At 39.9% G+C, this 25,210-nt stretch overlaps 1 protein-coding gene across 1 annotated transcript in view; it reads right to left on the reverse strand.

Moving 5' to 3' along the window:
- Positions 1-3,501: 3,501 nt before the first annotated feature.
- The window catches only part of spred2b (sprouty related EVH1 domain containing 2b), a 36,364-nt gene continuing 14,655 nt past the window's right edge, over positions 3,502-25,210 (reverse strand). Inside the window, exons 2-6 of the mRNA XM_084391158.1 lie at positions 17,937-18,114; positions 17,536-17,704; positions 16,270-16,334; positions 5,150-5,290; positions 3,502-4,383 (exon numbers count right to left, since the gene is read on the reverse strand). Coding sequence (XP_084247284.1) covers positions 3,727-4,383; positions 5,150-5,290; positions 16,270-16,334; positions 17,536-17,704; positions 17,937-18,114 — 1,210 coding nt within the window. The 3' untranslated portion in view covers positions 3,502-3,726. The remainder of the gene's footprint in view (positions 4,384-5,149; positions 5,291-16,269; positions 16,335-17,535; positions 17,705-17,936; positions 18,115-25,210) is intronic.

The raw sequence follows: 25,210 nt of genomic DNA on the forward strand, positions 1-25,210 counted from the left end.
GCCCAGTCTCCTCTGGTACCCTTCTGCCCCTCTTCATCTCCTGCACTGAAGTGTGTGGATCCGCTTCGGTGCTTCAGGCCACCAGCTCCGCCTAAACAACCTAAACCGCTCCACCAGGCCTTGGCTCCTCCCTCCCCCGGCTCCACCGGAAACATTCAGCCTTACGACTCCACCGGACTCCCTCGTCCCACCGGGCTCCGCCTCAGTCTTCAGGTTCCCGTGTTCCACCTCGGATGCTTGTTGCCGAGGCTCCACCTCAGCCTCCAGTGCCGGCAGTGTCGCGTGGGCTCTTCGGCTCCACCTGGGTCTCCATCTCCAGTGGTGTCTCGATTGGCCGTCCCCATGGTGTTGCCTGTCAAGTCTCCATCACGGCTCCTTCCGTTTTCGACTCCACCCTGGGACCTCGTCATGGTTGGTCTCTGGACCAAAATTTGGTTCCTCCTGCTCCGGGCTCCCCCTTGGCTCCTCCCACCCTCCACTCACTCTTGGACTTGTGTTAGACTCTGCTTTCTTTCACCCCGCTCCAGTCCCTCATCCTCCTCCAGAGCTCCTTCCCTCCTCTGAACTCTTTACGGCATGAGGACACGCCTTTTTTGGGAGGGGGCGTACTGTTAGGGTTATGTTTCTATAGGCTTGTTCGACTTGAACCGGCGCTGCACAGACCAATCGGTTTAAGACATCAAAGCACCGCGAGAGCGACTGAAAAGCATACGGAGCATCTGCTCGCTCTCGCTCTCGGTCTGTGCAGCGCCGGTTCAAGTCGAACAAGCCTATTGTGTTTCCCCTGTGACCTAGTTTTCCTGTGTGTTTGATTTGGTCATTAGATTCACCTGTTGCCCATCTATTAGCTCTTCAGTTCCTTTTGTTAGCTCTGTGTATTTGTGCCCGGTGTTCTCCCTCATTCTCTTTCCATTCTTGTCTATGTTATGAGTTAATAATTTTCTGTATGATCTCCAGAGTTTGTCATTAAATACCATTATTACTATTCGGCTTCGTAACCCGTGACACAACTATAGTGATGTCCACACCAACACTTCAATGCTAATACAGAGGAACAATATTATTCCAGCCAATGAGAATACACCCAAATTTGAAGTAAGTTGGTGTGTGGACACTAATATAGATTTTATATTATAGTTATCGTTCTTGTTGTGAACAGGTCTTATTCCAATATCATCCATCACAGTGAAAATGGAAGGTCATATCAACCACATTGCATTGTGGGATACAGTAGTCTGTGCAGATGTATACAACAAATTCTGGGAAATGTATTCACAGCATACAAAAGAAAAAAGTAAAAGTACTGCAGCAATAGTAATGTAGTATGCTATTCCGAACCAATCTTTGAGCAAATGATGTGACATCAAGACCTTCTTTGAACCTTTATAACGAAAAAGAAATTGGTTCTTGTTGAGAAGAGGTTCTGCAACGAACCATTAAAGAACCTTTATTTTTAAGAGCACATTGTCATTTGAGAACACGCCACCATTGAGAACATGGTTTTGAGGCTAAACGTTTATATAACATGAAGCATTTGACGCACATAGACTGTACATTCTTTGACTGTTCACACACAGTTTGAATATCTATGAGAGCAATGCTCTGTCAGTCAATGATTTATTCAGACAAAGCATAAACGGGAAGGTGACTGGTTAACCACATAGTCCTTCACAGGGGTGGGTGAGGTGATGAGACGGACTCCACACATACGAGCCGCCTCACGGATTGTACCATGCCATCTGACTCCCGCAATAACTGGAGCACATTTTTTTTATTCAACAGAAAGGCCTATCTATTGGGGTGTTATTTAATATTTTTTTTTGTTTTGTTAATACAATAGAAAAATATCTATTCACTATTTTCTCTTCTTTGAGGAACTGAATTGATTCAAGTCCTCTCAAAAGTTCTTTGAGACAAAATTAAGGCGTTAAGTTATTGTCATGAAGAAACTGGAGAACGGTTTGGCAAATGTCCCTCTATAAAGCACCCTAAAAATCAAGCTTATTTTTCTGTTTCTTTTTGTTTTTCTTAGAGAAAAGAACTGCAGCTGGAAACATCTTTGAGACAACAATTCCTTCTTTTTTATCTAGAGACCATAGAGGCAAATTATGAACCATCTTTCAGTAAGGGGAAAAAAATAATAATAGCGGTTTAGTGTTTTCCCTCGGTAGAATATCTCAAATCAAATAGGCAGCAAAAATCATTTTATTAATTGATATTTTTATCTTGTATTCCAGTAAAATATCAAAACAGTCCTAAAACAAAAAAATGACATGAGAAGCAAAATTGCATAAAGGCCCGGGTATACTTCATTTTCCGCGTTTTGCTCCGTCTTCTGCCTTTCAGAGTTTACTCCTTTGGCCACGAGCGCGGAAAGATCTAGTGGACTTTGTTTTCAAGCGCTCAAGTCACTGAAACATGCGTGTTGTACGTGCAACAGGAACGGCTGAGGTATGCTTTGGGCTTATTTTGTATTGACTTGTTTTCCATTATTTTTCCTATCCCATTGGAAAAGTTTTTCTTTCTTGTTTTAAGCATAAATCTAAAAAAACTGTGAGGTTTATTTTTAAAATCTTAAATTTAAAAAAAAGGTGGTAAAATTCAGATTCATTCTCCAAAAAAGCCTTATTTTTCACAATTTTGCTTCTCAAGTAAATCAAGTAATTTGTTGTGAGGATATTTAGATAAACATTTTTATTAAAAGAATGATTTTTTTTTGCCATTTAAGTGGTGTGGGCTCGCTAGAAACTCCTCTTTCCCATCACGGCTGTGCTTTTTTGCCCACGGACCGATAATTTCTCTCTATTTATTTTTTTTCTCCCTTTGGCTGGTGATTCAATTGACCGCGAAAAAATAAATATGACAAAAATAATCTTTGGATATCAAATATGCATCAACTCAAGAGCCACCCTCGCATCCAAAATAAGTCAACTCTACAAGGAAAATGTCCGTTATCTGAAGCACAGCTGTGGCTGTCGAAGGTGATTACAATAATTCGATTTGAAACATATACATATGAGTATACAGTATTTACATATACTCTGGATGCAGCTTATGTAAATTTGGCTTAAATATAATAACAACAATACTATGCTGTGATACAATGTTATCATTCCTTTACAACACGCACGCAGGCATCGACACACGCTCTCCCACAGACGCACTACAAATGGACGCTTCCAACTACAGGTTTAGTGTCTCGAGCTAATCTCATTGTTATTGTTCTGAATGGGTTAAAGGGCTCGGGATACAAATGCCAGTTTATGTAAGGACCTGTTCAGGAAGAGTAAACAGCTAATTCCTCCCTTTGCTGGCCACGAACGCAAAAACCGAAACAAGCTATTCAAGTTCTTGAAAAGTCAAATCAGTGTAAAAAATATAAAGTACCTGCATAAGTAATGCATGAAATTGAAGGCTCCAGGAGCCACCTGACAAAAGAGCCATTTCTTTCACACGGAACTGAGAGAAACATCCACAACAAAAGGGAAAGAAAAGAACATATACATATATATATATTCATATTTATAAAATCAAACCAAAAGAGAAGAGAATGTTTTTCAAGCCAGTTAAATGCACCAATTGTTTTCTGGAACCAGGAGAGACCGTGAAGTAAAAGCGGTAAAAGCTCCAACCGGGCCGTGTCGGTTTTGTCCGCTCCTGCCCTCCTCAGTGCTAGCGTTCCGAGGGGCGTGTGTTTAGGGATTGTTCGGGACGGGCAGGGGGTTCTCATCCGACGGCCTTGTGCTTTCCTCCGCAGCAACCGCAGGCCACGCCGCAGCGGTGGCACATGTGCAGCGGCGGGTAGCAGCACAAACAGGGCGCCAGCATCGACAAGCCCAGCAGGGCCGTCCAGCGAAGGCAGAAACGTTCCTCGCTGGTGTCGCACGAGCACGGGTCCGAGTAGTCTCCTTCCGGGTCGGACATGCAGTGGTAGAGCATGCTGTCGGCGCACCACATGAAGCTCACCCGGTGGACGCAGGTCCGAATGGGGTCGGGCGCGTCGTGGCACTGCCCGCGTCGGTTCTCCTCGTGGTTGAACATGTCCCGGCAGTAGACGCAGCGCGACCGCTCTCCGTCCTCTTTCCTCCGCTTGCCCTTGAGCTTGAACACCCGAGGCTGGGTGGCCACCACTTCACCGTCGCAGTGGCTCTTGAGGTCGCACTGGCTGAAGTCGGAGCTGGGCACGTAGGGGTAGTTGTAGTCGTGCTTTAAGGGTTCGCTCTTGGCGATCTGAACGTACGAGTCCGAGTCCTCGGGCTGGATGAACTTGTCCGGCACGGAGGCGTATCGGTAGTCCTCGTAGCCTGTGATCAGCCAGCGCTCCCGGGGGTTGATTCGGACGATCTCCTCATCCTCGAAGGGGAAGGGGTTCCTGGAGAACTTCTAAAAGGCAAAGAAGAATACAAACGCATAAAAGAGATGACTCTGCCCCTGTGATCATACATTCAAATTGAAGTGAGATATTGATGAGTTGTGAATGCGAGTCATCTTTTTTAATTAGCAGAATTGTTGAATTTTGTATGGAAAAAAGATGACATTTTATAATTACATAATAAAATTACAATAATATATATATACATACACACTATCGTTCGAAACTTTGGGGTCAGCAAGATTCTTTGTGTGTTTGAAGGAAGTCTCTTAAGCTCACCAAGGCTGCATTTATTTGATTAAAAATAACAGTAATATTGTGACATTTGATTTCATTTTTTTGAATGTATTGTAAAATTGAATGTATTCCAGTGATCACAGCTGAATTTTCAGCATCATTACTCCAGTCTTCAGTCACGTAATCCTTCAGAAATCATTCTAATGTAATGATTTGCTGCTCAAGAAACATTTCAGATTATTATCAATGTTGAAAACAGTTGTGATGCTTAATATTTTTGTGGAAACCCTTATATTTTTATTCAGGATTCTTTGTTGACTAAGAAAACAGCATTTATTTGAAATAGAATTATTTTGTAACAATATAAATCTATTTACTGACACTTTTGATGGTTAATGCATGCTGAATCAACAATTTACAGACACCAAACTTTTGAACGGCAGTGTATTTTAGTCGTGATGTACAGTATTAGTAATATTCATTCTTTCATGCAAATATTTACTAGGCTCCAGTTTGTAGCTATGACTCCGCGTGACGCACCTGATCCAGGCTGTAGCGCTCGGGCGGTCGGTACTGCAGAATGCAGCGATGCGGGTGAGGCTCGTAGAAGGTGGAGGTGGCCACTAGTTGTGTAGCGTGCTCCTTCTTCTGAGATGAGTTTGAGGAGCTGTCGGTGGCAGTCTGAAGAACAACAACAAAAAAGACAAGTTCAGACTCAAGACATTTGAAAATGAAAAACCATCATCTCCTGAGAAACAAGAGCTGAACACAGTACACGTACTGTCCAGGAAACTGCGGTCAGTCTTGTCAAAAAGACAAGAAAACAATCCTGATCATAGACAGGTGTTTTGCAGAGTAAATGCAGTTTTCCATGACATCATGGGCAAGTGGCATTGATTCACAGCTAAACATTAATACACCACACATACGGTCATACACTGCACATAAACACACATGCACACGTCAGTGCAGTCAATCCGACGTGACGTGGCTCAACTTCAGTGTGCAATTAAACCAAAAAATCAGGCCTCAGGCCGCAGGATCTGTAAAAACCTCTGAAGTCTCCCTGTTATTAGAGGGACTCAAAATTATTCCAGCATGCTGGGATATAGGCCATCACACACAAAACCATCAGCTCTGGCCTACAGAACACCTCAGTGCTTGTTCTATGTACCAAAATCAAGCTATTCTCTTTTTGTTGCGAAAAAAAAAACAACGTAATTCTGAAGTGCACCACTGTATCTAATGTACAACGTATTTTACATGTAATGAATGATAATGTTTTACCAAATGAAAAGGAAGCTATGAACATCTAGCTTTGCAAAATGAGTGGTGGAGCAAAGGGAAAAGGAGTGTAGATTCGCTCAATCGTTGGAGTGAACTGAAACTCTGAAACAGCCTGTCAGTAGAGGTCAATGGAAGCGGCCACACGTCTACGAACGTATGAACAGAAATGCAGGACTGGATCTCTTTGTCTGGGTGAGCTCCAGTGAAAAGTTTCCAGCCTGGTCGTTCAACACAAAACATTAGAATGGTGCAGACAGACAGCTGCCAGCGGAGGTGGGCTGAATAGACAGACAGACAGACGGACGGACGGACAGGCAGACAGAACGACAGACAGACAGAACGACAGACAGACAGACAGGCAGACAGACAGACAGGCAGACAGACAGACAGACAGGCAGAACGACAGACAGGGCGGATGGGAAGTGATTAGTGGCTGAGAGTCTGGACGTGATCCTTCCTTTGGCTGAACCGGATGCCTTCAACAACCACCTGCCAGGTGGAGTGCGAGCACACACACACGCACGCACGCACGCACACACACGCACGCACGCACGCACGCACGCACACACCGAGCTTTAAAAAGATATATGTGGTTAGAAGAACTATATATCGTGGATGTATGCAGACTCTAATGAAAAGCCCTACTAGAAAGTAAAACCTACTTCATTGGAAATTATACATAGCCTGCAAATTCTCAAAATGAGATCGGTTAAACAATTATAATAATTAAAAAAAAAAAAAATTTAAATAAACTGTAATTTTGAATTATTTTTATTTCAAAAATATATATGCCAAATAAAATGAGGAATATCCGACACATAACGGAGTAGCTGAAAGCAAAAGATATATTTTTTATATAAAATATGGCAAATAATTATGAGAATGATAAGAAAATAAGCAAACAAGTATGCAACCCCTAACAGAAGCAGCTGAAAGTGAGAGAGGTTTTATTTCATTTTGCATTCATCCATTTTCCAAACCGCTATGAGGAGGTGCAGAGATGCTGGAGGGATGTAGGCAGGGAAACATCCTGGACAGATGGTAAGTCCATCAGTGTGCTTTTATTTGAATGTCTTTTTAATGGTCTATGTTTAGGTTTTTGTTGAAAAAAATTATAAACAATAAAAAACAAGTTATCTCTAGCAATAGCATCATTTCAGGGCTGTAACGAAACTAAACTCTACAGGTCATCAAAAAAAGCAATGTACTCTTCGATATGTCTCGCCTAAACTCTCTCGATTTTTAGGAAATATGTCAACGCAGGAAAGAAAACTGTGTTCATCAAGCCATTCATGGGGTCTGTAGAGTCACTGGGATCAGATAATGCCGAGTTTTTCTATGTTTGAGACTAAACTCCAGCTGGGCGAGAGGAACAAGGAGTCTCCGGTGGCTGGCCGTGCCCTTACACCCTGGTCAAAACTCTCTCTCTCTCTCTCTCTCTCTCTCTCTCTCTCTCTGTCTTAGTCCAGCCTGGCCGGGCCTTGGTTTCCCCTTCGTGTTCATACAAAGACCTCAGAACTGCTGGCCAAAAATAATACAGGCGTCCCTCAAATCACTGCCAAGACAGCCTGAGCCGACATGATTTAAAAATACGTTTAGGAGGATAGCTGGGGCCGGACTGCTGGAGATAATTAAAAACACAGACCTTCATGTTTACACTGCCGTTCTAAAACACACCGCTCAAAAGCACTCAAGCAGTATCAGGCCGACAGAGATATAAAAACTATTGAGCTGCCTCGCTGTCTACTGTCTTCTAAAGCCCCGTTCACACCGCCAGCGACACGCAGCGACATGCAGCGACTTTCGGCGACAAAATGTGGGCGTGTCTAAAGACGCGCGGCCAAAGTTCAGAAATTTCAACTTTATGCAAATGAGAAGCGAATTTCGCGAGCAACAACCAATAGGAGGGACTGTCAGTGGAGCTCACGTCACGGTCTCGACTGCAGGCAAGACAGAACAGAGTTCAGGAGTGATTCGGTTCACTGTTTTATATGATTTGACTGTAGTGTAACCACATATATGTACATGGATATAATAAAATTATGCACGGAAAACAAATTGTCAACAGTCAAAATGTATGTTTGATTCGTACATTGATCGTGTGTTGTAATTGTGTGATGCAAGTTTAGCACTGCTGCAGTTTCCCCTGCATTATGTTGATTATTAGGGACAAGAAAATGTATTATCTGTCAAATTTGAATGAAGTTTTAGTAACTGTTGACAGTATGAGCGAGTTTAATTTGTTGATTGACCGATCGTTAATCTAGTTAATGATTTACTGCACCGAGCACTGCTGTGGTTAATATAACAACACTCTCCAACAGCATAAGATTACTTTTAAATCTTTTAAGCCTAATTCCTAGTCAAATTAGAATGATATCTTAGTTTCATATATGACAGCAGCATCCTAAAGATCCGACTACACTACATTTTCCACGTTCTGCTCTGTCTCGCTCACAATTAAGTGCAATCTTTCAAAAAACACACCATTGACCCTGAGAGCGGACTACGTAGTGTACCTTGTTCTGAGCTCTTAATCAGTTGCACATGCACTGTTGTTTTGCACTTGAGTCCGTGTGGCCACAAAAACTTAAGAAGTACTTTCACCAAATTACTTTCGACTTAAGAAGTGATTGATTTAGAACGCTCTAGGTGAACTAAGTAACTTTTTTACCTTAACCAAACAGTTTCGGAGTCATTGGAATAGTTAAATGACTTTTTTCGGGTTGAATGGTGGTCGTCTCGCACCCCACAAGCGCCTGTGAGCCGAACAACCACCCTTGCAACTTTGGGCCGGCGGGAAGTAAGGAAGTATCGCGTGATATCAGGTCTTGCGATGTAACGAATTGCAAAAAAATCTGCTAAAATTCTGTCATTATTGCGCTCCCTCACGCTGTTCGAACCCGAATGAAGAAGACGTTTTAAAGAATGTCCCATCTGCTTTGATGTCGTTGATCTACTAGCCTCTGGTATCTGAGAGTCGCCAACGAGTTCTTCGACAGTGTTGTCAAATATCTATTCCGAAGCTGTAGGGGGAGCTCCATAGAGAAACCTGCGAGCAAAAAGCGAAGAAATTCCCGAAACTGCATAGCGCTGCTTTAACATTGTAGATCTGAGCATAGTTGGATTTGCAGTGCATCAAAAGCTTTCCCGCTGCTCAGGTCAACCGCAAGCAATCAGATTTGATCGCACCAAATGCCCGCCAACAAATACTTTCGACTTAAGAAGTGAACGCTCTAGAACGTGCAAAAAGAAGTTCAAAATACCTGAGCTATAGTATACTGTTAGCGAACATCCGGATGCAGAGAGCGGCGTTTAGATGAATATGGAGCGCCAAAGAAGGAAGCGTTTACCCGCTGAAACAATCTTTTTAGACAAACTTTTCTTGCTTTGGCAAACTGTTTCGAACTCCTAAAACAAACTCCTGACAAAATTCGTTTTGGCTGTTTTTTTGTTCAAGATTATACCAGTTTATTGTTTATCGTTACACCAGTTTGTTCTTTGATTTCAAAATCAAGCATATTGTAGGCTTTAGTTCATTTATTCCACTAGTTTGATGTCAGCATGTTGCAAAGATATTACAACACTATAAGCATAAAATACATATTTTGCAAGACATTTTGTTTGCTTCGTCTGTCATCTTGGACTTAACTTTTTGCCTGTGAAATGCAGCATAAAAATTTTGCCTTAGTAGGCAACATAATCATGCAGCCTAATTTTTAGAACAGTTTTCATGACAAAAATACGTCTAATATGTTGCCTACATAGGAAGCTCACTAGATTTTTGAACAGAAACGAAGAACAAAACAGAAAAAAAAAAAAAGAAAAAAAAATGGCGCACTAAACTAAATCTCTAACCCCCACCACAAAATCAACCGTCTTATCGAAAAGCTCTAAAGTGTGTGGCGTAGCGCAGATAACAAGAGAGTTCAAAGGCACATGTGGCCCAACTCTGACTCAAAGGCATACCTTCCCAGCAGCAGAGCCGATGCCGGCCCATTAATGACGCGCAATCAGTGGCGCGGTGGGGGAGGGCGGAAAGATAATGAGGGGGGAGCAAAACTGAAGGGGAACTGAAGTCTTTTGGGTAATTTCACAAATGGGCCCTCCTTTATTAAGTCTGAGGCTGGCCACCCTGTGGCACGAAACCACACCAGACCAATCCAAACTGTCTGAGCAATAAACTGGCTATAACCGGACATAGCTTAATGTGGCCCCATAGGACCTACTGAGAGAGAACCAGCATAAAGAGCGCAAGAAAATAGAAGCAGAGGTCAAAACCAGGCCCATACATGGACCACAACTGAGTACAGGGGTCAGAAACAATAATGCAAGCCTTTAAAAACATGTGGGAAGGACCAACTACATAAGCAACAACAAAGTTGTTTGCATTGAGACAGTATTGACAAAAACTTGTTTTTTTCTTGTAAAATTTGCTCAAATTATGCTAGAATTTTGTTTCAGGTTACCTGGGTGTTGCAAGATGGTTGCTAATGTTTTCTGAGTGTTTTTAGCATGTTGCTATCCGGATACTAGGATACGAAGTACTAGACAGTGGGGCCCAATCCTGTTCCTGTTCCATCTGCAGAGTTCAGATCCAACCCTCATCCAACAAACCTGTCTGTAATTATCAAGTGCTCCTGAAGATATTAATTAGCTGGTTTTTTGATCATGGTAGGAGCTGAACTTAGCAGGAAGGTAGATCCCCAGGAACAGGATTGTCTGTTATTCTGTTCTCTACATTTTCTGGTCTCTAGATGGCTCGGGTAAGTCAAAGGGATTTATTCGGTTCTTGCTTGACTTTTAAGTCCAACATATTTCGCACCAATGTGTTTGTCCAGAAGGTGTTCAACACTGGTTCGGGCCGTCAAAATGGAAACAGATGAGAAAACAAAATAAACAATAAACTACTGGACACCACAACAACAAAAGGTGCCTGAGCTGATGAACGCGTGTGTGATGGAAACGAGTACAAAGACATTTTAATCGGTCATAACTCCTGGAGAGAAATATCGCAATACTGGACAAGGATGACTCGAGGCCATGTATTTGCATCGAAACTGAAGAGGACTTGGGCTTTAGAGTCAGACTCTTCTAACAGCAGTTGACCTGGCCAGAGGAACATGTTTTGAGGAGCTGCATGCGTTACAGGTTAGCAGTTAACATTGTAGATCTGAGCATAGTTGGATTTGCTGTGCATCAAAAGCTTTCCCGCTGCTCAGGTCAACCGCAAGCAATCAGATTTGATCGCACCAAATGCCCGCCATCGCTAAACGTGTGTGCGGTCAGCGTGTGCTCAACGTGCATGATTGATGCTATCTGGAAAGTGTTTTATATTCTGTATAGAACTCCAAACCACTGACAACAAGGTTTTCAGCTATAATTTCTCATTAAGACAATCCAGGGAGTGAAAAATGTGCTGGAACTAATTGAGTTCCAAGTCAAATTGCCTGTAATCAGCCACCTTGAGTCTTGGAAGGGCACCGGTACCTTTTCCACTGCTATGATTAGTGCTGAGAGCCTTTACGTACACACACTCCACATGCAGATGCCCAATCCTGCTAAGGACCGGAGAGGATAACAGAATAAAGGTTCTCTACCTCTTGCATAAAGAAGCATTGATTCTTTCCACCTCATTTTTTTTCCCCCTCTTCCCAGAAATGTTAGTCTTCCACATCCCACTTCCTCTGAGCATCCTCCAGGGCCCTGGCTGTGAGCGCTCTATACAGCAAAGCCTTATCCTGCTCGACTGCTGCACAGGAAGTTGTTTTTTGTCATTTATATATTTCCTCCCAACACACACACTACACAGCCCAAATTGTCAGAAACCCCACCATACTCTATTTAAGTATAAAGTTAAGAGTGTATTCATGCAATATGCAAGTCAAATACACACCTGAAACAAGGAAAAGCTCAAATTAGAAATAATTGGATTGTTCAACTAAAATAGTGCATGTGACTACACTATTACTTTAGTATCATTGATATACTATTCTAGTTTTTGTTAATATTTTGAATTAATATTGTCTGGTTTCATTTTAAGTATAACAATTTCCTATTGTTTCTTAACATTTTTATTAGCTTTGTTAAATATGTCTATATAGTTTTTATGAAGTTTACCGAGTGCACTTTTGGCACACATCCATGTTCGATTGACATTAGTTTACTTTGTTTGGATGATGTGAACGCTGTTCTTCGAACTCGGGTGTGCATTCACGAACTGAACCCGAATCCAACGAAAAATGGTGGTCTGGGGGATGGTTCATGTGAACTCCGGTACGGTTCGCTTCTTATATGAATGCAATAGTTTTACCGGATAGTTCACCCAAAAATTACAATTCTGTCATCCCTCATGTCGTTTAAAACCTGTAAGACTTTAATTCATCTTCACAACACAAATGAAGATCTTTTTGACGAAATCTGAGAGCTTTCTGCCCCTCCGTTGACCCTCTCGTAAAACTAATCCATATAAATTCAGCGGTTTAGTCCAAATTTTCTGAAGAGACACAATCGCTTTATATGATGAAAAGACTGAATTTATGGATTAGTTTCATATGGATTAGTTTTACAATCTCTTTATGAATATTTTGAAGCGTCAAAGTGGTAGTTGCGCAGCTGTCAATCAAAAATACTAATTTCCCTTCATGACTGATGACTCATCGTAGACATTATGACAATTTTGTCATGATGTAGGGTGATGCATTATGACCTTTGGAGCACTTTGTGCTCTCTACTTTGCCAATCAGTTCAATGTATGTGGTGACCTGGAAAGGCAAGTATTATAATTTTTTTTCATTTAAATAGTATTTTAATTCAAAAGTGTTCAAAAGGTAATTTACATTTTAGCATGAGGCATTGGTAGCATGTAACAAAGTGTTGCTAGCATGTTTTGGCAGGTTACTAGCATGATGCCAACCCCAATCTAGTGAATGTTTAACTGTAAAATGTTTGACAGGGAGTAGAAGAGTTTTTGCCCATATGAGCATACGTAGATGCCACATCCGACCACTCCAGACACGTCGACGCGCCGCCATCTTGGAACAGTCAGCATGTCATAACTCACAGTGAGAATCAATGATGCCACAACATTGGGATAACCTTTCACAGGTGAAAATGTGTTGGTTTGGTTTTATATGTACTAACTCAATATTACAAATTTTACTACTGAGATTTGCTAAAAAAAATTTGAAAAGAATGTTTAAAAATATTTTATTTGGAGCCATTCACCATGATAGTGTAAAAAAAAAAGGTTGCAACTTCCAAAATGTTTTCCATCTAATCCTGCTTAATATATCCAATTTTCAAAAGATACTGTTGTTTATCTGGTGAAATAAAATGAATCAACAATGCAATCATTTTTCTGCAGTATTATATATGTATATGTAATGCTGTGTATAATATTTGTGTGTATTGTTAAATATGTGCATAAATAAATACAAATAATTACATATTCTTTCTTTAGTTCATGTATTGAAAAAAAAAAAAAAATTACTACAATTTACTTCTTCAAAAGTTTTGAATCTGCTTTGTTACATTGGCAGTTTGGTTGAACTGACTCCATTTCAGAGCAAATATGCATTAGGTAAAAATGTCATTTCTGATCAGTTCTAGACTGACGTGCTGTGAGCACAAGCATCTCAAAACCATGCGTCTCAGAGCACACGGAAGACACACCCTGCTAAATGCCCAGCATTCAGAGACGCGAGTCCATTCCCTGATCTGAATGAGCTAAAACGAGCTGAGGTTAAGTATAGGTTAGCTCACGAGGAACCATCAGGAGGAATGTGCATCCCAGCAGAGGAACAACTCCCCTCGACATAATCGCCCCGAGCTGTAAATCCAGACCCGCATTTCTGCTGTCTGCGGCCACTTGCCTCGCACGGCAATATATGGAAAGGTCATCAACACCAGCCCCCCAACCCAACGACTGCGCCAACGACCTCACGTGGAAGTGCGAGTCCACTCGCTTCCGACGGCCGCAGAATGTGTGTGTCCTGCAAAACAGGTAGGTTTTTTAAAAAGGAACTGGCGCACGGCAGTAAATCTGGTTCTGCTTTCCGACGCGCACAAGAAGAGCATAAATTCCAGGACGGAAAGAAGCGTTGGATTAAGTTTCCTTTCAAGCTCGGGGTCCTTGGCTTAGCAGTCTACCCTTTTGGCCTGAAAGCGAGACAGACAGCGAGTGAAAGAGGAGCCATGAGGCTTCCCCTGTGCGTGCCCCCCCCTCCCTCCACCCAGGGCGACAGTAAATCAGGATGGCAGTTAGCTAGGAAGCAGCTGCTAATGATAGTTTTACTGGGGAGAGCAGGAAGTCTTCTCCTGACCCCGCCTGCTGCTCCTGGTCTCCTGTGACTGTGACAGTAAGTGGGCAAAAGGCAAGCGTCGGAACAGAAATCGCCACAGGAAACCGGCCTGCGCCGCTATCACGTCCACCATCTCACAAAACAAAGGCCCGTCTCTTCCACAGTGGGAAAAAATATCACAAGGCCTTTTCTGGGACACAAAACACACACACACACACACACACACACACACACACAAGCTGAAGGGAAGAGGAAGCTACTGAATATTACTTTTTAAAAACAAATATATGTCCTTAGTGGACAATGGCGTGAAACAACACGCTGATGCGTTTGGATGAGGAAAGCATGTCAAGAACATGTCTGGATCACACATGACATGAGGTGAAGAAAACACCACGAGCTAAGAGTTCATTCCCACACATTCATTTGTTCCCTCGTTTTAGCTGTACTATTTGCTCGCTCAATTTTGTTCAATCGTATATGCAGCTAAATTAAAGCAAGGAAACACATTAATACAATGTCCACAATTTAACAAAAAAATTTAAATAATGGAATAAATATATAAAGTTTTTTGCAATATATAAATATTTTTTTTTCTTCTGAATGTCTTATAAGGGGCTTTGTAATATTTCACTCCAAAATCAGAAGAAAGAAATACAAAATGTTATTTAGCTGAAAGAGAAGGAAGCCTGAAAATAATTTTTCACATTTAACACTTTTGCCCCAAAACCTTATTAAAGTTATGCAATAAATCTCAATCTCATTACTGTAATGCAGAAAAAAATATTTGTTATTATATCATATTTAAGTTGTTAAATACATTTAAATAATGTATGATTTAAATTGAGTATATTATTGAAGTATTTACCACTAACATTCATATTCGTTACTCTCTTTATTCTATGTAGTATACGCTCTTTATTGTTTTGTAGTATTTAAAAGAAACGATTACTGAAATGAGGATCTAACTAGAATAATGGGAATCATCCAACATTTATTAAAACATTGAATTTATTAAACATTTATTAAAAATGTCTTGACACATTATGATAATAGGAATATGATAAAGTAATAATACAGTAATAAGTGTCATGAAAACCCTATTACAACGAGACTTCTACTATCATCAACAAATCAAATACGTTTTGATTAAAAAAATAATAATAATAATTTCAACAAATCAGCATTAAACTTGCAGAAAAATAAGGAAGAACATTTAACAGGTCTAATAATATTTTCATTACGAATACGGGCACGATCTTAGAACCAATGACACACATCAGTTTAAAAGAAATAATAAAGGCATAGTTGCTTTTTTGCCCATTCTTCTTTTAAGTTTTAGTCTACATCATTGTCTTCTGTGTATCAGAATAATTCCTAGTGTCATCGCGTTCATGATCAGACGTACCGCTGTATCAGTGTCCTTATTTGCACATATATATATTTGATTTGAAGAAGACGGGATGAAAAATGTGTGCATACACGGTGCTGGTTCATGTTTGGAGTATATGAATTATGTCCGATACATGCTTGCTCTGGATATGAATCGTGATCCACGTTGTGAGTGTTGTTAAAGAAACCGCTCTCATGAACACTCATATGTTTCACGTGTTGGTAGTCAAACTCCAGCTCCACACTTGTGTTACTGTACTGAGGGAAGATACACCTATGAGACGTGTTCGACCTCCGAACGCAGCGCTCAAACGGTCTTCTGTGACATTTGAATTCTCCGCTGTAATGCGATCTCGTGCATAATACAACACTGTGATTGGATTAAAAGAGTTAATTCTCATGAATAATGCGGCAAAAAGCTCAGAAACTCAAGACATAGACGCGCACTTGCAGCCAATCACCACTCCACTTTTCATGAGGCTGGTTCCACTTTGCTTTTCAAACCGAAAGAACGAAATGGCTCCAATAAATGAAAAAATAACCACCTTTCCCTTAATAATAAACATAATGAGTGCTATTGTGGTTTTCATTGGTGTGCAACAGATCTGTTAACATCACAAAAAATGTGTTAGGGTTTCATGACCTTTTAAATAATCATTATACAACAAAGGCTCTTACTGTGAACACATCATCATCTCCAAGTTCAGCCTCATTTTGAAGTGTTGAAGAGGAAGTTGTGGAACCTAAAATAAAACACACAAACAGGAGACATGAGCCGACAGACCTTCACATATCCTGTCGGTTAATGGTGGTGTTTGAGGTTGGAGAGAGAAAGAAACTGACGAGACGACAGTGAAAGATTGACTGATGGATGAAACACAACTCCAGCCAGAAGTCCTAGAGCGTATCACTGACGCGTTTAGCCTATTTTTCTTTAACGCAGATGGTTGTAGTTTATTCAAAGTCTTGCAGCACATTTAAGAATATGCTTAAGTATTTGTTTCTGTTGTTCTAAAAAAAAAACACAATATGCTTCTGAAATAGTAAAAGTGGTGCACGGTTTAAACTTCTGTTTCTTTTAAAGTCCCCCCTGTGGTGAAAATCAAGCTTTTAATGTTGTTTATATAAACTATGAGGTATATAAACTATGTCTATGTGGTGTTTTTGATATGAATTTACACATGTTTTGTCTTTAATCATAAGTCAACACCATTGCAGAGTATTTTCTCTTTAAAACGGCAGTGAACCAAAGACAGTCTCAAAAACACGCTTTGAAATCTCTGGTGTTTCTGACGTCACAAACTACCTTGTTGACCAATCAGGTCAACGTGTGATCGTCAACGAGTGGATCTCTGAGCTGCTGTGAGTGAGTGGAGGCGGGGCTCATTTGCATATTCATAGAACCGCGTGTACTTAATGAGGCAAGGGTGTAGAGTTACATTCAAGCTATTTTAAGGCATGAATTATTTATTTTTCAAGGAAAAACATTGAAATGTCATTTCGTTTATCAAATTGACTAAAGGGGGACTTTAATAAATATTCATGTTTTGATGTTTTGAATAAGCAATGCTTTTTTGTTGTTTTTTCTAGCTAATACAACAGTGGTCTTAGACTTTCCTACTGACACCTACTGGTGTGGATGCAGCATCACACACACACTTTTTTTTTAATTGATGCAATTGCGGATATACCCTATTCATTGATGTAGTTGTCACCCAAGAAAAGAAAGCGTCTAATAATAAGGGTGAAACTAAGATAAAGCGAGTAGTCAGCAGATCATGTGATCTCAACATGGCTGCCACCATGAGGGGAGACCCCTCTTATATGCCTAGAGTCTTCCTCATTCGTGAGTGCATAGCATTTTATTTCCAATATGTACGCAACTTTTTTTGCATTTTTAAGTCTGGAAACATGCAAGTGTTTTTCTACTTTCAATGTTCTCACCCTCCGTTATGTCCTCCAAGGCTTTCCGCACACCTCTGTCGAAGGCACGGGCATCGGCGGGGCTCTGGAACGTCAAGCCGCATTTTTTGTTTTCGACCTTCCAGTGGTGAAATGTGGGCGTGGCCTTCGTGTAGATCAGATCCTTCCTCACGAAACATTCCAAAATCACCTGCCAGCCAAAACAAGCGAGACATATCTGAGACTGAGCCCACAAGCCTTCTGCTGCTGCTGCATTGCTAGAGGTCATTGTCTGAGAAAAGTCTTGCAAATCACATAACAAATGGATTTGTAACCAGATTTGTCTTGGAAAAGAACCCAGCATGCAAAACTCCCCAGGTTGTAAATCAGCTTGATTTCCCAGAAGCCCCTAGGGAGGAAGACTATGAATATTGGTGCCACACCTGCTTGTCTTTGAGGCGCTCGCCATGGATGAGGAAGTCGCTGTGTCCGGTCAGCTCAGCGGGCATCACCTTACAGACGCCCACCCTGCTGAGGCCCCCCCCCTCCTGTGCCAGCCATCCCCCACTCGAGTCATCTCGGGTCATGACCACCGCTTTCACGCGCACAATGTAACTGTCACTGAGAAAGAGAGAGAGAAAGACACATGAATGGGACATCATTCAAATTAGGGATTAGCTAATATTTGCAACAAATTGAATTTATATGTCATAAAAGACAATCATGATTCAATTCAATTCACATTTATTTGTATAGCGCTTTTCACAATACATATTGTTTCAAAGCAGCTTTGCAGAAAATGCATGTTTACAATTTAGAGTGATCTGTTATCAGAGGTGACTGTGTCCAAGTTATGCATTTTCAGAAATGTACATATACAAATCACACAGTTAACTAATAATGTAGGCTATTAGTTTAAACAATGTATTAATTTAAGGCAGACACAATGAGCTCATTGAAGTAATGAATGCATTTTTGTTAACAAATTATTAGGATATGAAGACAAATGTAACATTGGTGATGATTTTAATGCCATTTATGTTTGTCTCTTATAATATTGGTTTTGATTTAAATGTCAGTAGCATAAATGGTAACGTAACGGTATAACATTACGTAACATTAAGTAACATAATGGTAAAGTAACATTAAAGTGAATTTCAAAACATGATTTTTGATTATCAAATATTCACAGTAGTCCCCATGTGGCATTAAATATTGTAGTAAACATATCCGGGGAAATATTGTCTTCATGAACTGTAATGTTAAATTATATATCATTATTTTTTATGTTCAATACATTTTTACTACGTTTTTATTGTATTTTACTTCTTATTGTGGAATATTATTATAATATAAAATAACAGTTTTCTATGTAAATTTTTTTAAATGTAATTTATTTCTGTGATGCAATCTTCAGTGTCACATGATCCTTCAGAAATCATTCTAATATGCTGATTTGCTGCTCAGGAAACATTTCTGATTATTTTAAATGAATAATTTTGTGGAAACTGTGATATTTATTTCTCAGGATTCTTTGATGAATAGAAAGTTCAAAAGCAATTATTTTGTAACATTCTACACAGTTTTCACTCTTTTACACTTTTAAACAATTTAATGCTTCCTTGCTGAATAAAACTATTAATTTCATTTTAATCTTATGGAGACCAACTTTTTGAATGGTAGTGCAATTTCAATAAATAAATACATTTATTGATCTTACCATTAAAACTAGGGATGCACTGATATGAACATTTTGGCCGATACTGATAATTCTTTATATTTGAAAGCCAATAACCGATATTTTGGCCGATAAATCTAAATCCAAATCCAAATTTGTATATACATTTTGACAGCCTGATTATAAAAACCAAAGTCTCACTATTAAAAGCCATGTCCCAAGCACACAATTATAATGTTCTCATTATAATTTTATGTAGCCTATATAACAGAGTTATATATCTGCACATGTTGCACATTACTGTATTTTCCTTTTTTGAAGTGATTTCAATCATATTTCAAGCCATTCAAAACCACCATGGTGAACAGTTCGCATCTGAAGCGTCTCAGCTGAAGGAAATAATACATTATTTTTTCGGCTTTAATATATCGGCCAAATTTTCGTATCAGGCCAATAACGATAACATTAAAAATGATCATATATCGGCTGATAGTGATATGGTGGCCGATATATCGTGACATATAAAACAAATTTTATTTTATTTTATTTTAGCCATATCCTACCCCAGTAATACTCTAAATCCAGCTGTGTGTTTTCCATTCATCTGCGGCTTTACACAATGATGTCAGACATAGCAATGGGGAAATCAAGCATCAACACCTTAGGCCAAACCAAGGCGGCCTGTCAGTATGAAATCCACAACATTCACAGTGTTACACACACAGCCAGAGGACAAGGCAGCAAAATTAAAACCAAATTTAAAAAGTCATCCAAAAAGGCACCTGCACTCACAGTGGTCCGGGAGCCCGAGCCAGGTATCCTTTCAAACTAACCCAACCGTTCTTCCCCTGTAATGCTGTGAAAGCCAGCAGTCAGCCTTATATGGTAACCTGAGCTGGCGCGTTCAATAATTAACCAGAGAAGGAGAGCGGACGGGTGAGGAGGTGAGGGCACGTCTCAAGACCAGAGAGCAACTAAAATCAATAGACTGAGCCAGAGGAAGGAAACGGCCTCGTGTACGTGTGAACGCTCACAATCTACATGAAGACCTCAAACCTCTGACTCACAAATAACCAGGAGGAAAGACAAGAAACCGTTTAATATCTCAGTTGTTTCCCACCAGATAGTAGTGAGATTACGTTGAGAGCAAATGAAGACTTCTAAGGTTCTTCACGTAGGAAAAAACCCTAGTAATCTCCTCTAGTATTTCTCAACAATGTCTCAAACTGTGCTCAGACAGATGCTGTAAAAGCAGGAGGAAGTGACTGGGAGAAACCACAACACTCAATATAGTAAAGTCCCACCTATCAGATAAAAGAGCCAGTTGCTTTTGGGTGAAGGCAACGCTTTAGCAGGACCTGAAAAATACATCAGCTAAAGCAGCAAAATGTATGATACCATTTTTATCAGATAATAATTGGTGATTTGCCATGTTTTTGAAACACAGGATTAGCCAAAGGTTTGACATAATGGAGCACCGAGGCTGCATTTATTTGATCAAAAATACTGCAAAAACATACAGTAAATATCATGAAATATTATTACAATTGAAAATAATTATGATACGGTTTAAAATGTAATATATTCATGCGATCAAAGCTGAATTTTCAGCATTACATGATCACATGATCCTTCAGAAATCAAAATATGCGGATTCGGTTATTATTATTATCATTTTTATTTTTTTATTTTTTTGGGAAATCATGATTTATTACTTTTTAGGATTTGCTGGCAAAAGAGAACATGACAAAGCTCGTAATAAAAGAGATGATGGCGTTTTCATTACACAACAGGTGAGTAAGGTATTTTATTGAACAGATAAATTGTCCTCTAACAGAGTTCACTGTAAAGCATTTTCTATTCTGAAGTGTCATTTCATTATTTTTGTAGCGCTGTAACATCTTGAGATCCTTTCCATCTAAACTTGTTCTCTCTCTTAAGCCTAGTAGAGAGTGTTTCATGAGCAGTAGGATAATAATATTCATCTGCACAATCACGCAGAGCCGAAGCACAACCAAAACAATGTTCTTCCGCAAAATGCATGCAGTTTTGTTTCTTTATCACTAGAGGGCAAAAAGTTGCATAGTGTACCTTTATCAAAATGAAATTTAACTATTATTTTTTTGAAAGGGTATACGATTACTGCATGAGACCAACTCATTAATTTGTATGACTTTTAGGAGAAACATCTGAGACCAGGCTTATGCTTCAGTGAAATATACTGAAACAATAAAATGTTCATCTGGGATGTGAAGTCCCTTTGAAGAGCATCTCTGAGATGAAAGAGGATACGACAGGATCTACCAAACACGTCGTGGCACGCAGACCACAGCAGCCACATGAGCGGGTATTACGATCATCCATTTGTAATTATTATCCACAGAGACTACGTAGATGTGGCTCCTCTAGTGGAAAGAAATAGAGAAATGATGCTGTCTGTGGGATTAGAATTAATGAGGGAGGAAGTCCTGTGGGAGCAGCACCGTCTAATGTACTTACACTTAGAGAGCCAGGCCAGGGGATTGTCTCTATGCCAGAGTCATTCAATATCAGCAGCTAATTAAAATCAAATCAAATGTAACTCCTCATAAAACTAGGTGTTTTTCATAATTGAACGAGCGGAGGGCTGGTGATTCCTCTCTAAGCTGCAGCTGTCGGTGCGATTCACACCACACGTCCTTCATGTGCCGCTGGGTGTCTGGGGCACTGGGTCCAAAGGGGGTGTGTGTGTGTGTGCGCTTTTTGTTTTTAGATGCTAGTGTTATTAATTATGTACTTTTATAGTATTTATTAATATTTTGAATTAGCGGCTCTATTTTTTTATTTTAAGTTCACCTTAAGTTTTAGTACGTTTGTTAGGCCTGTGCTTTTGCCATTTTTATTAGTTAAAAAAAAAATCTATTTAGACTTTTTAGATTTAATTTTATTAGTAATTTGTTTCAGTTTTAGTAATTTAAGGTAATACTAAACTTGTTTATTTCTCCATTTAAGTTTCTTAAGTTTTTCCATCTAATATTTGTATTTTATTTTAGCTATAAACATGTTAAGCTTTTGTATGACAAATAAGCACATTCTCCCTTATTATTGTAATGCAAAACACACACAAAATTATCATTTAAATGTAAAAATGACTATATTAAAAAAAAAAAAAAAAAAAGACATATTGGTCCTTAATTTTTTTTGTTTAAGCAAAAGACAATTTATAATCTTGCCGATGAAATGAGCCCTAGAAATGTATCGAAATGTACTAATTAAATTGACCAAATTACATATTTTGCACAATACTTAATGAAAACCCAGACAAATAATTAAACCATAAATGGGGAAACTACCATGTCTGTTCTGCCAAAATGCCAGACAAATGATCCTAGTAGTCAATGTCAGTCAATTAGTTCACTGGTGGATATCTCTGATTAAAAGCAATGCTAATATTACCGATAAGCTCTCTCACGACGGATCTAAAAGAGGACGCATGATAAAACCTGGATGTTAAATGCAGAAAGGCGAGTGAAAATGTCACTGAAGTATGTGTGAGTGTTTATGTCTGTGTGTGTGTGAGAGAGTGAGTCATTCTATCCATCTGTGATGTGGAAATTTACAAAAAAAAAACTCCTTTTTCCTCGCTTTTCCCCTCGTACGGTTTGAAAGATCGTACCCCTTTACTCTCCGGTGAGTGCAGGAGGGCACGAGAGGGTAAAGCGGCGAGATATAACATTACAAATGATTGTCAATCGGAACATGTGCACTCATTTTTATGCGAAAGCATTACCTCTTAACCACACTGAAATCTTCCCTTACATTTCGAACACACTCTTATTAGTCACTGAAAGTAACGTCTGATTAAAATTAGAGACTGCCGTTTCCTTTCTGTGATGTCATTGTTGCTTCCTGTTGTTTATCTCCTTTGTCCTTCCAAGGACACTAGACATTTATAACAGAAGACTTTTTTGGGGGGGGGGGCATTTTAAGTCATCAACATTTTAGAATTCCTTGCATTACATAGTCTTTCTTTACTTGATACAGACGAACAAAGACATCACAATCACGGTATAGGCTACTGAAAAAAAAAAAAAAAAAAAAAAAAACAGTATACTGAAAGTCTCGGAACCCCAAAATATTCCTGTACTGTTTGAGCAATGGATTCCCATGATGACCTATCCCAACATGACATCATGACTTTGCGTAAACATACACGCCACTTTCAAGTCAAGTGGCGTGTTATCTATACGCATTTTGAGCTATCCGCGTGTATGTCCACGCCGTCATCTTCCGCGTGTATGTCTACGCCCTTAAATGTCCGAGTGATTCCGCGTGTATGTCTACGCCGTTAAATGTCCGAGCGAAACGAAGCAAAATGTAAATCTACATATGGGGAGCGATATTTTTTTACTAGGATGGTATTAACCCCAGTGACGGGTAGGTTTAGGGACGGGGTTGGGGTAAGTCATATATATTTATATAGAGAGTAATGTAACGTTAAGTCAACGGCGTTGATAAACACGCTGAAAAGCGATTATGCGTGTTGATAGCACGCCAAAAATGGAAATACGAATTGGCGTGTCATACATACGCCATTTCATGAGATCAGTCTGCCTATCCAGTTGTTCATCATCACTGTATAAGGAGTTATATTTAAGACCCTTTTTACAGAGGAGGATTTAGGAATATAATTTAAAGCAAAAAGTCCAGTCTGATCCTCACGTGAAGCTTCGAGTGTGTTCGATCTTTCTTGAATAGGAAAGATTTGTGTGATGATTCAAAGCTTCACCTTTTGTGATCCACAAAAAAAAAAAAAATGACAGCACTTTTACACTTTTATTCAACCAAGACTTCTTAGCAAAACTCCAAAACACAGCCGTCTAATCGGCAGTCATTGCTGTAGTTTAACATTATTACGAGGACATAAAAGATCACAATCTCCACGAATCACTTGAGAAGTAGATCGTGGATGTCTTTAAGATCAATCCTGATATAAATCATCAGATCGCACACCCCTACAGCAACGCTTAATCCATTTCACAAAAATTATGATTATGGGGCAGATTGTCAATTAATAAAGACTTTTTTTTTTTTTGCGCTGTTCCACAATATGACCTCAAAACGAAGTAATGTAATATATGAAGAAAAGAAGCAATGTAATATAATTGTGCCGAAATGTTGCCACAGACACGGTTTTCCCAATGAGCCTGGGTTGGGTTTGAAACAACATGAGGGTGAGTTAATGATGACAACATTTTCATTTCAGATGAAGGGTGTTATCAGACTTTTTTTTTCTAAGATCAACAACTAGTCATTGAAACGAAACAAAACAAGAACGAAAACCACACATATTTAGTCACGACAAAATTTCCATGACCCTGGAAACCCAAAAACCTGTATGACTCAAATGCTTCTGCAATTTTCACTCCAGTCATCCAATGCAGTTGTTTTACCAGTGATAGTTAGCTGGTCATCTTTTCCAAGTAAATAACTGAGAATATTTAGCATGTCTCTTTAGCATGCTGGGACATCGACCATCTGGCTTCTCGGGGGGGGGAAATAGGGTCATAGAATTACAGGCATTTAACAGACATAATGTGAAGCGTGCGCGTATACACACACACACACACCAGAATGTACGAAGGCGGCGAAAGCCACGACTCCCTCTGCTCGCTGCCGTCCCAGGCTGGAAGGTGTCTCAGTTCGGCCTCTCTCCCATCTGTGCGCCAGTGGGCGTCAGGCCAGCGTCACACCCCGGCGTAACCAGCCAACAAACAACTCTCTGAGCGCCACACAGGTGACACTCCATCAACCGCAACACAACCATCCTTCCTATTCCAGATCCTTTCAGACATGACACAAACGCTCATTCAATTATAATGGAGGAAAACAAAATGGTAACACTTTATTTTAGTGTCATTGTTCACAGTGATACATATGCGTAAATACATGCAACTAACCCTAAACCAAACCTAATCCTAACCCTATAGAGCTGGTAAGTCCCGCCCCTTCCGCTAACCCCACTGGACCTCTAGGTTGAAAAATCGTCAATGCAAGTGA

This window comes from Rutilus rutilus (assembly GCF_951802725.1).
Source record: "Rutilus rutilus genome assembly, chromosome: 20".
Classification (NCBI taxonomy): Eukaryota; Metazoa; Chordata; class Actinopteri; order Cypriniformes; family Leuciscidae; genus Rutilus; species Rutilus rutilus.